The sequence below is a fragment of the Centroberyx gerrardi genome, chromosome 8 (genome assembly GCF_048128805.1).
Source record: "Centroberyx gerrardi isolate f3 chromosome 8, fCenGer3.hap1.cur.20231027, whole genome shotgun sequence".
In the NCBI taxonomy this organism is placed as follows: domain Eukaryota; kingdom Metazoa; phylum Chordata; class Actinopteri; order Beryciformes; family Berycidae; genus Centroberyx; species Centroberyx gerrardi.
In genome coordinates, this window is record NC_136004.1 from 24,167,849 (window position 1) to 24,182,283 (window position 14,435).

The window sequence follows — 14,435 nt, forward strand, 5'->3', positions numbered from 1 at the left end:
TTGGATGAAGGATATACTGACATTTAAATAAGGGATACATATAGCCTTACCTTAGGAGACAGTTTAGATGTGAAGTCCCCTCCTAGGTCGTCCTGCGGTGTGACCAGACCGGAAGAGTTGTAGACTTTGATCTTCAAGTTGGGCAGAGGGTCCAAGAGAGGAGAGTTGGTCATAGGGATTTTGTCGGATACGTCATGGAGGGCGTACACAGGACCGCGGTACATGGCTGCTGCGTTGGTCAAGTCAGGAGGAGCTGTCAGAAGATCAGCTAGAGAGAAAGGGGGGGATAGGGGAGCAGATGTGGGAAGAAAGAAGGGTATCAGAATCATCATCATCATTAATAGCATTGGTCAAGTCTAGAACAACTGTCAAATGTTCAGCTAGAAGGAGAGGGGGGTAAAGAAAAAAGTTTCTGAGATGTAGAAGGAGAAAGAAGACTAATGTTATATCATAAATAGCATACACTGCAACACAGTATGTGACTGCTGTATTGGTCAGAGGCGAAGAAGCTGTCAGAAAATCAGTGAGAGGGTAAAGGGGAAGAAAAACAAGAGAGCTTGCTGATAAGTTATCTGGGCCTTGTGGTACATAGGGGCATGCGCCGGATCAAGGACTGGTCATGGCTGCTGCATTGAGAAAGAGAGAATATAGATTTTTATAGAGATGCTTAGACTTCATCTCAACAGAGACAGTGTTACAGAAACAAATAAGTTATTAGGTCATATCTAAATCTATACTTTAGAAGCTCAAGAGTGCTAGAATTTGCATTATTTAATTTATATTGTATAATCATAGAATGGCATTGACCCATTCAAATGCCTTACAGCACTAGAGAGCACAAAGCAAGACGCTTGTTGAAATGCTGTACACAGCAACTCTGACTTCACCCACATAATCAAAGAATTATTAGTTATTTATTACCATTTCTATCTAGTTATGCTTGTATTTATGCTATTTATTTGTATTTTTTATGTATGTATTTATTTAATCTTCTAAATCTGTTTTTATTTATTTATTTATTTATTCTGGGGGCTTTTAGCTTTTCTGTTCTGTTTAAATTTCAATCTCTTTTTATCTTTTCTTTTAATCTCTTCTTGTGTATTTGTGTGTTTGTCTTTAATCTTTTATCTTTATCGACTTTTTTATCTGTGCACTTTTATTTATGATGTAAAGTGCATTGCATTGCATATTAATGTATGAAATGTGCTATGTAAATAAAGTTTTTTATTATTAGAAGCTGTCACACTTGAATCATATTATCATCTATTTTGAAATGCTCAACATGTCACACTTCATTTCAATGTGCCTGTTTTTCTTATTTTTTCTGTGTGTTTTTTTTGACTGAGATTACAGACCTTGCAGACTTTATTTTCCCGTAACACTACACAGCGGTATGTTGGGTCACATATTACCTTGAGGCTAACGCACATGGATTCTGCTAATTACAGACTGTTTAATCTTTGTCTGTCTCTCATGTCACTAGATGTTCAGAATGCAGTGTTTGCCCTTGAGTTGTCACAGCTGATGTGTGCTAATGCTAATCATGTTAACACCTGTCTATCATGATCATGATGCAGCATATCCCATGGCCGTGCCTTGATATTTTCATGTTCTGCAAGCAAACACATACACAGGTGCACGGTTTATAATTTATACCACACATGTACAGTAAGCAGGCACACTGTATACCACATGCACACACACACACACACACACACACACACACACACACACAGTCACATATACCGGTACAATGTATACCATGGATGTGCAAACACATGCCCTGCATGCTAATAACATGCTCACTTTATATGCACATAAACACACACATGTACACATACACAGGTGCATGATTTATAATTTATACCACACACACACACACACACACACACACACACACACACACACACCTGGGAATTATGCGGCTAAGTGGGGGTGGATAGGTAAGTCATGCTGAGATTCCCATTTTCCCTCCTCTGCTCATCACGAAAAGGTAAGTGTGCCATGGGGCAACTCCAGAGAACATGGTGATTGCTAATTAGTGTAGCATGCTAATCAATGTGCATGTCACAACGCTGAGTTTATTGGTACCTTTATTTTTACCTATAGAGCGTGCAACTAACTTCAACTACCTTTCCTAGGATTTCATTCACTTCATTCTCTGATTGCTCCCAGGACTGCTGAAGTAAATACATGCAGTAGAACTTGTTTTGATTGGAATTATTAATATAGACCAAAGACTCTTTTTGTTGGAAATTCTCAATAATGCATTCGTTTTTGCAATCAAGAAGTTAACAACACCAATCTTTTGTTGTAAAATGAGATGTAATGCTTTGACAAAGATTATTTGATTTTTGCTTTAATTTGGTTCAGTCTGGGAGCTCTTATGTTCTATCTGCCAGAACATTTGCTGTAATTTCTTCCTGGTTGACTTGGAAAGATAAGCATCCAAAGTAGTGGACCACGGAAATAAAGAATGCTGAAAAAACACAGCTCAGAGAGGCTACAGAGGCTATAGTGCCATTGATTGTAATCACAATACATTTGACAATGATATATACAGAATATCCTACATGGGTAACATTGAAGTTATGTTGCTCATATGAAAGAACCAAATTTGCTCCACATGCACTAAGAGTACAAGCTCAGTCACTGCTGGAGTTGGTTTTGATGAGCCTTTACTATCCTTGTCACAATTGTTTTAGTTTAACACAACTTACCCTATTAAAGGGTAGAAAAATAACAAAATGTGGTTCCACATAAATGTAGAACATCATGTTTTCTCCCGCTTACTACTACAGCAAATGTCCAGGATTTAATTGGGTTTGGAATCGCAAAAAGTATATTTACCTGTGCAGAAATGTTTTAACGTTTGTTCACACAGGCGTAAGGCCTGAAATCCTATCCTTCCCTCCCCGCGACCCCATCCATTCTAATTTCCTCATCCCTTATTAGCAACCCCCCCCCCCCTCATCTATCACCTATTACTCTCTTTCTCTCTCTTTCTCGCTCTATCATCAGGCTGTTTACCCTTAAAGCCAGCGGGTATTCCTGCCAAATCATCCCTGCTGAAATTTAATTAACAACTAACGGAAAGCCAGTGAGAGAGAGAGAGAGAGAACGAGAGAGAGAGAGAGAGGGGGAGGGAGGGAGGGGGTAGGAGAAAGGCTGAGAGAAATAGAGGATGAGAAGAGAAATAGAGAGAGAAAGAGGACAAAATGAAGAGACAAGCGCAAATGGACAGGTATAGAGAAGAGAGGGGGGAAAAAGAGAAAGATGGAGAGAGAGAGAAAGAGAGAGAGAGAGAGAGAGAGAGAGAGAGAGAGAGAGAGAGAGAGAGAGAGAGATATGCAGGGACATAATTCTTCATTAATAGTAATCGGAGATGGTCCCTCAACACAGAGTGACAAGCATCCTAATGTTTCACTGATGAAATGTCACCCAGTCCTCACTCATGCAGACACATGGCCGTACGCACACACACACACACACAATCACTCTCACGCTCGCTGTCTACCAAATTGCATTCCATCCTCTCCGACCCCACTTTTCTTTTTTACTGTATACCATGATTTGAATTTTAATCCTCCACCCAAAATCTGACCACAAACACACACACAAAACTATCAAAGCATCCAGGTGTGTGACTACCAGGTGTATAGGATACTGCACCTTGTGGTTTGCAGATCTGACAGTTGTTCTGCATCACTAATTGGTTAATTAATTGTTGTATGTGAAGTGTTTTTAGTTATGTTTTCATCAGATAAAGATCCTTACAGCAAAAGGCATAAGTTTATGGCGTCTGTGGACGGATACCAGACGGATACCAGTACCAATCCCCAACCCAATACTGGCATTTCCAGTATCAGTGTGCCAGCAGTTGGATATGATCTGATCGGCAGTTCCCAATCTTTCAATCATTCATATGAGACTTCCTGCATCTAGAAACAGAGAGGTGGTGAGTTGGAATTGTGTATTACTGTAAATTGTCACGTCACCTAGTCTGCTGTGTGTGTGTGTGTGCATGTGCATGAGTGTAGAAGTGTGTGTAAGTGCGTGTGTGTTTATGCACGCTGCATCTGGCCCCCTCATCCATTTCCTATAGACTGAGAGAGGGAGAAACGACAGTACAGACAGGAGAGAGTGAAATATGGCTCCACTTTACCAGAGAGACAAACAGGGAGTGTCTGCCTACACTAGGAGTCACTGTGACTGGAGGGAGAGAGACAGACAGAGACACAGAGAGAGAGAGAGAGAGAGAGAGAGAGAGAGAGAGGGAGAGAGAGAGAGAGAGGAGGATGCTGATAAACAGGAAATGTGAGTCACCTGAATGTTCAGATGGAGAGAGAGAGAGAGAGAGAGAGAGAGAGAGAGACGGAGATAGACTCCTTGATGGAAGAGAGTGGTCTCCAGTAGAGACAGAGATTAATCAGAGCCGGTGTAGATTGACAGCCGGTGTCAGAGTACAGAGACGCACTGATAGTATCAGCATCAAAGGCATCAGTGGATGGGGCAGGTAGAGTTATTCTCATAGAAGTACAGTCTCAAAGGGAGGAAGGAGAGAGAGAGAGAGAGAGAGAGAGAGAGAGAGAGAGAGAGAGAGAGAGAGCAGCATAGATCTACAAAAAGGGCAAACTTTATCAAATACAGTAGGCCAAAACACATATGAGATGCCGTAACTACTAATACTTTCTATTTTTCTTTGTGTGTGATCGAATAATTGCAATTTTACAATTATCACTGTTTTGCTTTGGCAACAGATACTGAAGTATTTAATGCCAATAAAGCTAAATTGAATTGAATTGGGGGGGGAGAGAGAGAGAGAGAGAGACAGAGAGAGAGAGAGAGAAAGAGAGCAGCATGGACCTACAAAAAGGACAAACTGTATCAAATACAGTGGGCCAAAACACATATGAAAGGAGGTAAAGGACAGCTCTGTCTCTGTGACACAGACAGCAAACTGTACTGTAAAGTACATTCTGAAGCCCATTGTACAGACACAACATTTATTAGTTCCTATTCTTTATAAATGCAACTGTCTCAATATAATATGCTAACCATGTCTAGGAGCAATGCAGGCTGAAGCATATACCATGTAGTCCTGACATAATGGGTGTGAATCCCTCTCAGCACCTTCGTCGTATGACATTCCCCTCTCTCACTACCAGAAACCGTATCAAAAGTCATTTTCCATATCTGTCCTCACCTGATCTGGCCGTTTTGATATTAACAGACTGGAACCCTCCGTTTAGCGCTGAGGTGTCGATGATGTCCGAGTCAAAGTCACGGTGTGTCTTGCGGTAAACAAAGAGCGCCACGATGACAGAGATGACCAGGCACATGATCACCGCGATGACAATGCCCACGTACAGCGCCACATCATCAGTACTGGGGGCAGCTGGAGGGGATAAAAAGAGGGAGGGAGAGACATAATGTTAGAGAGAGACATTGTAACACGTGGAGCAAGAGCAAAATAAAGGAAACATATGTCAGAAAGTGACAACAAATAGATATAACAAAAGGATGGTCATTTTAAATGCAAGACTAAATTAACTTTGCTGTAATTGTAGCGCCAAAGTAATTTGCTATGGCTCTCTGTAATTCTTCATTAGTGTTAGACAATTTCATTTTTTCCCTCAGACAAACGATCAAACTCAAAGGACCACCTCAATAGCTTCAATTCAAACAAAACTTTTAAATAGCCCTCCAGCTTGTGGAACATGCTAATTTGTCTAGACAGAAGGAGAGAGAAGGAGAGGTACCTTTCATAAAAAGAACGATGACGACTCTTAAAACTTAATACGCCCGTTAATTATTTTACAAGGGTCCTAACATCCTTTTGCAATTTGACTGAAACTTTAATGGTGTCTCGGTGAGAACAACGGTGAAATTTTCATTCATGATCGGTATTGCGTAGCACCGGAAGAGCACGGAAAAAGTTTTATCTGGTGAGGCGATAAGGATGGTAAAAGATACCAACTGCACTAAAAGATACCAAATGGACCTGAGCAGAAGAGGAGGAAAGGACACAGGAGGAGAGGAGAGAAGAAACAAGTAAAGGACGGGGTAAGAGTGCAGGACACAAGTTGAGAGGAGAGGAGAGAAGAAGTGAGGAAACAGGAGGAGAGGACAGCAGATAAGAGGAGAGGAACAGAGAAAAGAGGACACACAAGGAGAGGAGGAGGCAATGAGAAGAGATAAGAAGAGAGAGGAGAGGAAGAGAGAGGAGATAGGGCAGCAGAGGAGAGGAGAGGAGAGGAGAGGAGAGGAGAGGAGAGGAAGGGGAAGGAGGTAAAGAGAGAGGACCATAGAAAAAAGCACACAAAAGCAGAAGATGAGGGAGCAGAAAAGATGATAGGAGGGGAAACAAGAGGAGAGGACAACAGAGGAGAGAAGTGGAGAGGTAATGATAGCAGAGGATAGAAAAGGGGAAACAAAAAAGGAGGGGACAGAATGCAAAAGAGGAAGACAAGAGAAGAGAGGAGAGGAGAGGAGAGGAGCATGGAACAGGAGACAAAAGCAGAGGAAAGGAAAGGGGCAAGAAAAGAAAAGTAGAGAGCAGATAAGAGAAAAGAAGAGGAAAAGAGGGCAAAAGAAGACGAAATGCACTTGAACTTCAAAGCAGAAAAACAAACAAGCCTACACATTCAACATGAAAGCGTCTGTGAAACTTTTTCGAGCAAGTCTCTCACACTTAAAGCACTCCTTGTATAATCATGTCCTCTGTAGCTGGTAGGAGGGGATTTGTCTGCAGCTATTAAGAAGAAGACAGAAAAGTATAGGAATGCTCCTTTTAATCCGCCCTTAAAGTTGAGAGGCAGATAACAGGCTTTTAGCTACAAACAGCCTGAGTCATTTGCTAAAGGATTTGCTGTTGTCGCATCAGAACAAGTTCAGAAAGCATGAACTTGATTATGCATGAAAGAATCCTTTGATGATGCACACAAACATTCACGCTCACATACGTCTTTGCACTGACAAGCATGACACACACACTCACTCACACACACACACACACACACCCACACACACACGGAGGAAAGGTCACTCCTGACAGTGTTAGTTATTAATCTACCACTTGAGGGAGCTATGAACCACTTCTTGTATCTCAGGGGAGCAAAGCATGCAGGGGCAAAAGCATGTCTCTCATACTTAAGTTTGACACTGACATTGTGGTAAGGAAACTTTGTCCGAGTTCCCAACCACAATCTTGTCCACCTTGAGTCTGTCCAACAAGCCTAGTCTCCCAAAATGTTGCCATGAAATGACCACGATATCTTGAAAAGCAAATACGTGCGCCAAGTAGGAAAACTGAGAGACGTTTTCTCATTACGTGAAAGAGACAAGAGAGTAGAAAGAGACTAGAAGGAGACTGGAAACATGCAGTAATTGAACATGCAGACATTGAAATAGTGCGACAGAAAGTAAGGGCGGTGTTGTGGTCGAGGGGGGTAGATGGGCGTATACACCTGCCTCATGTCCCAGCTCAGGTCAAGATGTTTTCGACTGTGAGTCAAAATTTTTCTTATTTAACCAAAACCTCTTATTTATGACCAAAACCTTACCACAACTTTAACCAAATTGTTTTAGTTGCCAAAACATTAGCCTAACCTAACCTTCACATATAGAACCCGTAAGATTGCCATGCGCTAGTGGTTTCCCCTACTCACACTATTAGCTACTTATTCGTAAAATTTCCATGTAGACTGCGTTCACACATGACATGCCGATCCCGGATAGGTGAGGCGAGGCTGGATGTTGCGTTTAAGGTACGCAACGTCACTTGTTATAGTTTTAGAAAAATGGCCAGATGCCAAGTTTCTCCAACTATCATCCTCCACTCAGCTGGTTAGTAGCTCCCTTGTCTCGGAGTCCGACCAATTTGCAGTCATTTTTGGAAAACCAAAAATTTTGCTCACGGTGTTTAGACTTTCAACTCTCCCACTCCAAACAAATGACTGCCGTGAGCAAGTCACAGAATGAAATACACCACCCCAGAGTCTCTTGTGACTGGTTCACCCACTCTATGTGAAAGTGTATTATGTAAGACTGTCATTTCGTGTCTTTTGTGTGCTTGACCCTGGAATCTTATGGCTTTTGTTCACAATACCGCCACAAAGGAAGACTCCCGGGAATTTCACTAGGTCTTGTTCACACATGACCCAGACACGTACAATTTCTGGAAGGTTTCTGGGTGAAGCTGCATGTGTGAAAGGGGCTTTAGTTGCCTAACCTTAATCTAAATTGTTTTACTTTCATGTGATGAACAAGTGAAAATGGCGAGTCCAACTGTCACATGATCCAAAACGTGGTGGAGGAATGTAATGTTCACATAATTTGCGTTCACAACACGTCTGCATTTCAGAGTTTGCGCTCATTTCACAAAACATTCTGAGTCTGTGTTGGTTTGTCACATTAATGATTCAAATGCCTGTCAAAAGCAGTGTTCATCTCCTTTATCTCAAAACATAGTTTGTGTAGCACCACCTTTGAAGCCCAAAATTTAACTCATATTGATTTTGTACTAGTTAGTTACCAATTCCTATTTGATGCTGTTGGAAATATTGCCCTAAATTGCCCAACTAAATGTCGTAACTACTAACTGCCTCATAAAGTTATTATTATCAAGGCCCTTACACTTGGCAAGGGGGAATAGAATTGGATAATCCTCTTAAGTAGCAACTTTGTCATCTTAATTATCATCTTAATCATCATCATCACCACCATCCACTCAGGGAATCTTTTTTTTATCTTTTTTTTTTTTTTTTTTAATCTAATTTTAAAGTTCAGAACTTCAGAATTTCCTCAGCACAATGGACTGAGTAAGGTGCCAATCAGCCACAAGAGATAGCGCTGCTAAATGTGTTATTTCCATCTGTTATCTGCTATAGAGGCTTATTTCTCAGGCAGTAGTGTCACTGTGTTCTCCATGTGTGTATAAGTGTGCCATGCCAATGGGCTTAAAAATCCTCTTCTGTTTTTCAGTTTTTACCCCGACTCTTTCAGATCTCTCTCCCTCTATACCTCTCTCTCCTGTCTCCCGCTCCTTCTGTGTCTCTCTCCCTCCATCTGTTTGATGAGTGGAACAACATGTCCCGTTGGAGGTAATCTACCTGCCTGAATAACCTACATACAACCGCTGGATACTAATGTTTTGCTTTGTCATCCACGCTTCCTTTTTAATCTTCTGACTGTCCTAAATTCCCATTGTCTCCTTTGCCAACAAAAAACAGTTCCAAGTAAACTTCACAGTCTATGACAACCTAAGCAAATCTATTTAGTAGTGGTACCACTACTGGTACAGTAGTAGTAATAGTAGAAAGCAAGAGAGAGAGAGTTAGGTTCTTGCTGTAGGACCAAATAGTACAATTCCCTTGATTGAATGATAGCTCTTTTGAGCTCAATCTTTAAAATGTTCTCCCGAGGGATTATACCTTCCATTTCTTAAATATGTATGTCTCATTCTTCACTACCTCTGACTATAATCCTCACAAGAAAAGGAGAATGTACTCAAGTCCTTTCTGTGTTCCTTATGTGTCTACATCTTTAGTCTTTTATTTCATCTTGCTACTATAGTACATGAAAACAAAAGCGCTATTCTGGTTGAAACTGGCCTATTCTTTCATTGTGTCTGTCTGATGTTCTTCTACTGCCTAACACCCTAGCATAATAGCTTTTTTCTTGACAAGACGGATGTTGAAAAATGGACTGAATGTGGGTTTGCACTTTTGACCAGACCCAGATGAATGCATATTGTGTTTGAATCTCTATGTGTGTCTGGGCATGGCCCGAGGCTGTGATCTGTGCAGCCAGAATGACAGAATCAGCAGTGATAGAACGGGTGAAGGAGCAAAGTCTGACAAAGAAATGATAGGTATAGGCACCTACAAATGCAATTAAACGTGCACATCTGCATTTATATGGATACAAGCACTCATGCGAGCTCTCACACTAACACATATGTAAAAAAATAAATGCGTAGACAGATACAGTACATGTACACACACCCACATTCATTTTTTTTTATCCACAAGTCTTATATCGTATCTCCTGTGCTCTCCCCCCTTTTACTTGACAAGCAGTTTCATGTCCAAAGCACTCACCCGCAAGCCCAGGTAAATTGGATTTAGATTAAAAATATGTGCCTTTGAGTGGACACACCGGAGAGGAATTGAATAAACGATAAATCACCTGGGAAGAGAAAGAGACATTCAAACATCCAACCTGTGATGTTCCAGCAAGTACTATCTGACAGCTCTCTATAGGAGGGAGAATGTTCTGTTCTAAAGGTCAGGACACACACACACACACACACACACACACACACACACACACACACACACACATACACACCCACAACAACAGAAATTCACAAAGACATATGCTTACGAATGGAACATATACACACACAAGCGTGTACACATGCACAAAAACGAAACACATACACACTTGTATGCGCATTGTGAAAGAGTCAGGAGGTTGAGAACGATCGCATTGATCTCACAGGGTCCAATTTAGACACTATGCAGACAGCTGACATGAAGCTAGTGGCGTGTGTGTGTGTGTGTGTGTGTGTGTGTGTGTGTGTGTGTGGATGAAGAACATTCTTATTCCCATAGGTAATCTATTCGTAGTTTCCTTTTCTCACTTATGTCAATGTGTTTTTGCATGCTTCTTCCTATTTGCATTGTTACCTGGTTGCATTTGTATACATGCTTGTGTGTATTAATTTGAATGTTTGTGTGCCATTGTGTGTGACTGTGTGTGTGCATGTGTGTGTGTGTGTTTGTGTATAATTCCTGCAATTTCCTGAGCCCCAAGGGTTTGCACACATGCTCACACACACACATACACACTTGCGTACACACATGGACCAGCAGAACGGAAGCCCCAGCTAACCCTCAGTCAGCATGGATCCCTGTCTATCGATTGGCTGAGCTTTTTGTCATTCTCTGTTTCTGTCCAATCTGCCACAGAGAGGATTTAAAGAAGGGGGAAACAAGGATAACTCAGATTAGCTCGTCTCTATCTTCTCTGTGATCTGCATCCAAAGCGGAGCTGTGGACAATCACTACTTGAAACTCATTCAACTGCCTTTTTGATCTTGCTTGGCACAAACATGCAAACGCCACCCATACTGCACTCCTGGCAGACACATTCGCTCGAAGTAACTGGCAGGGATGAGTGGCAGAGAGAGAGACAGAGAGAGAGAGAGAGAGGGGGAAAAAGAACACACACTAATCTGAAGGTGTGGTTACGCTAATGTTCCACAGTGAGGATGGGGAAATTTGATGATGATGGGTGCCAACAAATACACACCGGAGTCACTTTGAGAGGGCCAGAAGGTGTATTTGTATGAGTGCACACTACTCTGAAACCTGTATATGAAGTCATTAGCTCTCATGCATAGCGTAATGAGCCTGTAATAAAAACAATAAAACTGTAGCTACCTAATGTAGGCCTTTTAATGCAACTTGTTTCATCCACTTAAAAGGAACATTAAGTAATGTACGACCACTATCGATCTGTCTTGGCCGCCACATTGGAAGAAGTTGTCTCCTCCTGCACAAGTCTCTGGCGCAGAGCTCACCCTCCCACCCCTTTCACCCATCCCACCCCTCCCACCCCTTTCACCCCTCCCACCCTCCCACCCCTTTCACCCCTCTCACCCCTCCTGTCCCCTTGAGCTACAATGGCCTGTAATTGACACAAAAAGTCCAGTCAAAAATAAGTCAAATTTTCACAAAAGAGACACGTAAGCTAGCTAATCAGAGCACAAGTCCAACAGAAATGCTTTGTGAAGGGGTAATATATCATTATGCAAAATACTATAATACAGCATAAATAATAATACTGTTCTGCCATTTGCTTTTTTGGCTTGAGAATAAGGCTTTTTAGCTTTCATGAAATGCTGAAATGTCCTCACATGGCCGATTGGAAGTGTTTTGAAATTCCAATGGGCAGGGAGCATTAGTTCCAAAACGGTGAGCGTGGGCTGGAAAGTGAGGTTCGAAAGACAGAAATCTCAGCACCTAACGAAATAATTACTGAGTTATTGGTATTGATCAACAACCTTATCAAACCCCTGCAGATACAGTATGGTCATTTTGTGCTATGGGGCAGCAATAATCTTACTTATTTCCCCTTTAAATGACAGCTGTGGATGCACAAAAATCAGACTTTGGATCTGGAACTCTATGTAGTCTAGACACAGTCCAGCCGCAATAAGCACACAAGCAATGTAAATACATGGAGAGGAATGGAGTGGGAAAAAGAAATGCAGACACATTTAAATAAACAGCCACACATAACCAACCATTTTCAGGCCACATATAGAAGTGTGATCTCATAAAATCTTTAGAATCACATCTAAAAAAATCACGTTGAACTGAGAAGTGTAACTGTAGTCAAACATTCAGAAAAGCTGCTAGAAGCTTTCCTTCCTCAGCGCCTCAGGAAGAGCGCCAACTCGACGATTAGCGAGTCAATCATGCAACCTCTCCATGCTTATGATATTGACTGCATTTTGAGTATTAAAAAAGAGTGACAATCTGCAAAATGAGCAACGATGTCTCTCCATCGTCTTTCTGGTTCTCTCTGTCTGGGACCATTCATCTCAAACACACGCTTTGATGATGAAACTGCTTTAGCAGACCCTAAACGAGAGTCATTAGAACACATCGCACACTCTCACAGACTGCTTTGAAGATAAAACGAGAGCTCCGGCAATGAGAGAAATGAAAAACCATGGTAATAATGTATGGTAGGGGTCCTTTCACTCTTGCTCCTCTCAATTTCTCTGTCTCTCTCACACTTTCTAGTAAAACTATCTCATTATGTCAGTTTGAGGAACCTATACTAGTAACTGAGAGAGAGAGATGGAAAGAGAGAGAGAGAGGGTGGGGAGAGAGAAACAGAGGGAGAAAGGACAGCAGATAGGGATGAATATATTTTTTACTCACCATTATCATTTCTCACCATTCTCATTACTCATTAGGTATCTTTCACCCACAACCATTACCCTTATCAGCTGATCTTGTGCCTTCCCCGCCTTACCCTTCCCTTAAATTACAATTTTTCACTCCCACAAATGATGCATGATTTTTTTTAAGAGGCAGCTTGAGGATCCTGCATTGACCTTACATTTTAAATGATGTAAGACTGGGCCTATTTTAGTTGCCCACCTAAGGCAGATATGTAAAACAGAAAGTTACCAAATTACCTAAGCTTCCAAGCATAGCCTGTTTATTAAAATTTATGACATTTTTCAACATGGGCTGGGCAGCCCTCCTACCTTTGCTCGCTCTCTGTGTGATCTCATAACTTAACAATAACTGGCATTGTTCCCTTTCTGTTTTCCGAAATGAAAGTACAAAAACCCCACTAAAATGGCATGGAAAGTCTCACCGTTTATAATGTCAGCTATACATTACGTCATTTGGGTTGGACAATGTTGCTTACTGAAATTGCTTGAAGCTGGACAGGAGCGCCCAGGGTTCTGGTTCCCACTATTATTCTCTAATAGCAAGAAGATGATGAAGATATTGTACGATACAGCCAGATATAGCTGGCAAAGACTCACTGAAACATTCCAGTGGAGTAATTGAGCTTGAGTATATAGGCCTTACAAACTGCTACTTCTATCAGGAATAGATTGGCAAAGATCCAAATGATTAACCTACCATGACTTCCTTTGTCTAAGTGAAAAAGAATTAACATTTAGAACTACTGGAGCTACTGTTTGAAGCTTCATTGAAGCCTTATGTTTGATCGGCAAAGCAAAAGAGTGCACATCAAGGGGCCAGATCAAAAGGCATGAGCAAAACTCTTATCAAATAACTTAAAATGACATGGGACAAGGAGGCAGACGATATGGCCCAAAGGCCTCAAGGCTCACTCAAAGAAAGAAACAATAACAGGAGGAAGAGGAGAGAGAGGAAAATGGAAGACGGTAAAACATAAAACATCAACTCACATGTGAATCCCAAATCACTCTTTTCTTTGGACTCAGTGGACTTCTGAAACAATGAACCTTGGGGGAGGGAGAGAGGGGGATGGTGGAATGGATGGAGGAAGGGAGAGAGAGAATGAGGAACACAACAAAATGAAACTCGAACAAACAAATTAAACAAAATGGGACAAATAACAGAACACAGGAATACAGAAAAAATATATATGCCATATATATATGCCTTTACATATCAAAGTACTTTCTTTCTTTCTTGGCACATTTAGTGTAGTTATTTTAGCCCGCAAATCAATTTCAATTGAGGTCCTGAGGGGGGAAAAAAAACACTTTTTGGGGCCCCCATGGGGGGAAAAAAAACAAAATTGAGGAACCCTGATGTCTGCAGGACAGTTAGTGCTGTGTCATGTTGAGTGGTTCACTTAGCCGTGGCAGACAGAAGGTCTATGACACAGATGAACTGCTGATG

At 41.4% G+C, this 14,435-nt stretch overlaps 1 protein-coding gene across 1 annotated transcript in view; it reads right to left on the reverse strand.

Annotated features, from left to right (window-relative positions):
• unc5ca (unc-5 netrin receptor Ca) overlaps positions 1 to 14,435 on the reverse strand; it is a 215,972-nt gene that overhangs the window by 23,720 nt on the left and 177,817 nt on the right. The window contains exons 8-10 of the mRNA XM_078284992.1: positions 13,976 to 14,032; positions 5,207 to 5,398; positions 51 to 268 (exon numbers count right to left, since the gene is read on the reverse strand). Of these exons, the coding sequence (XP_078141118.1) occupies positions 51 to 268; positions 5,207 to 5,398; positions 13,976 to 14,032 (467 nt within the window). The remainder of the gene's footprint in view (positions 1 to 50; positions 269 to 5,206; positions 5,399 to 13,975; positions 14,033 to 14,435) is intronic.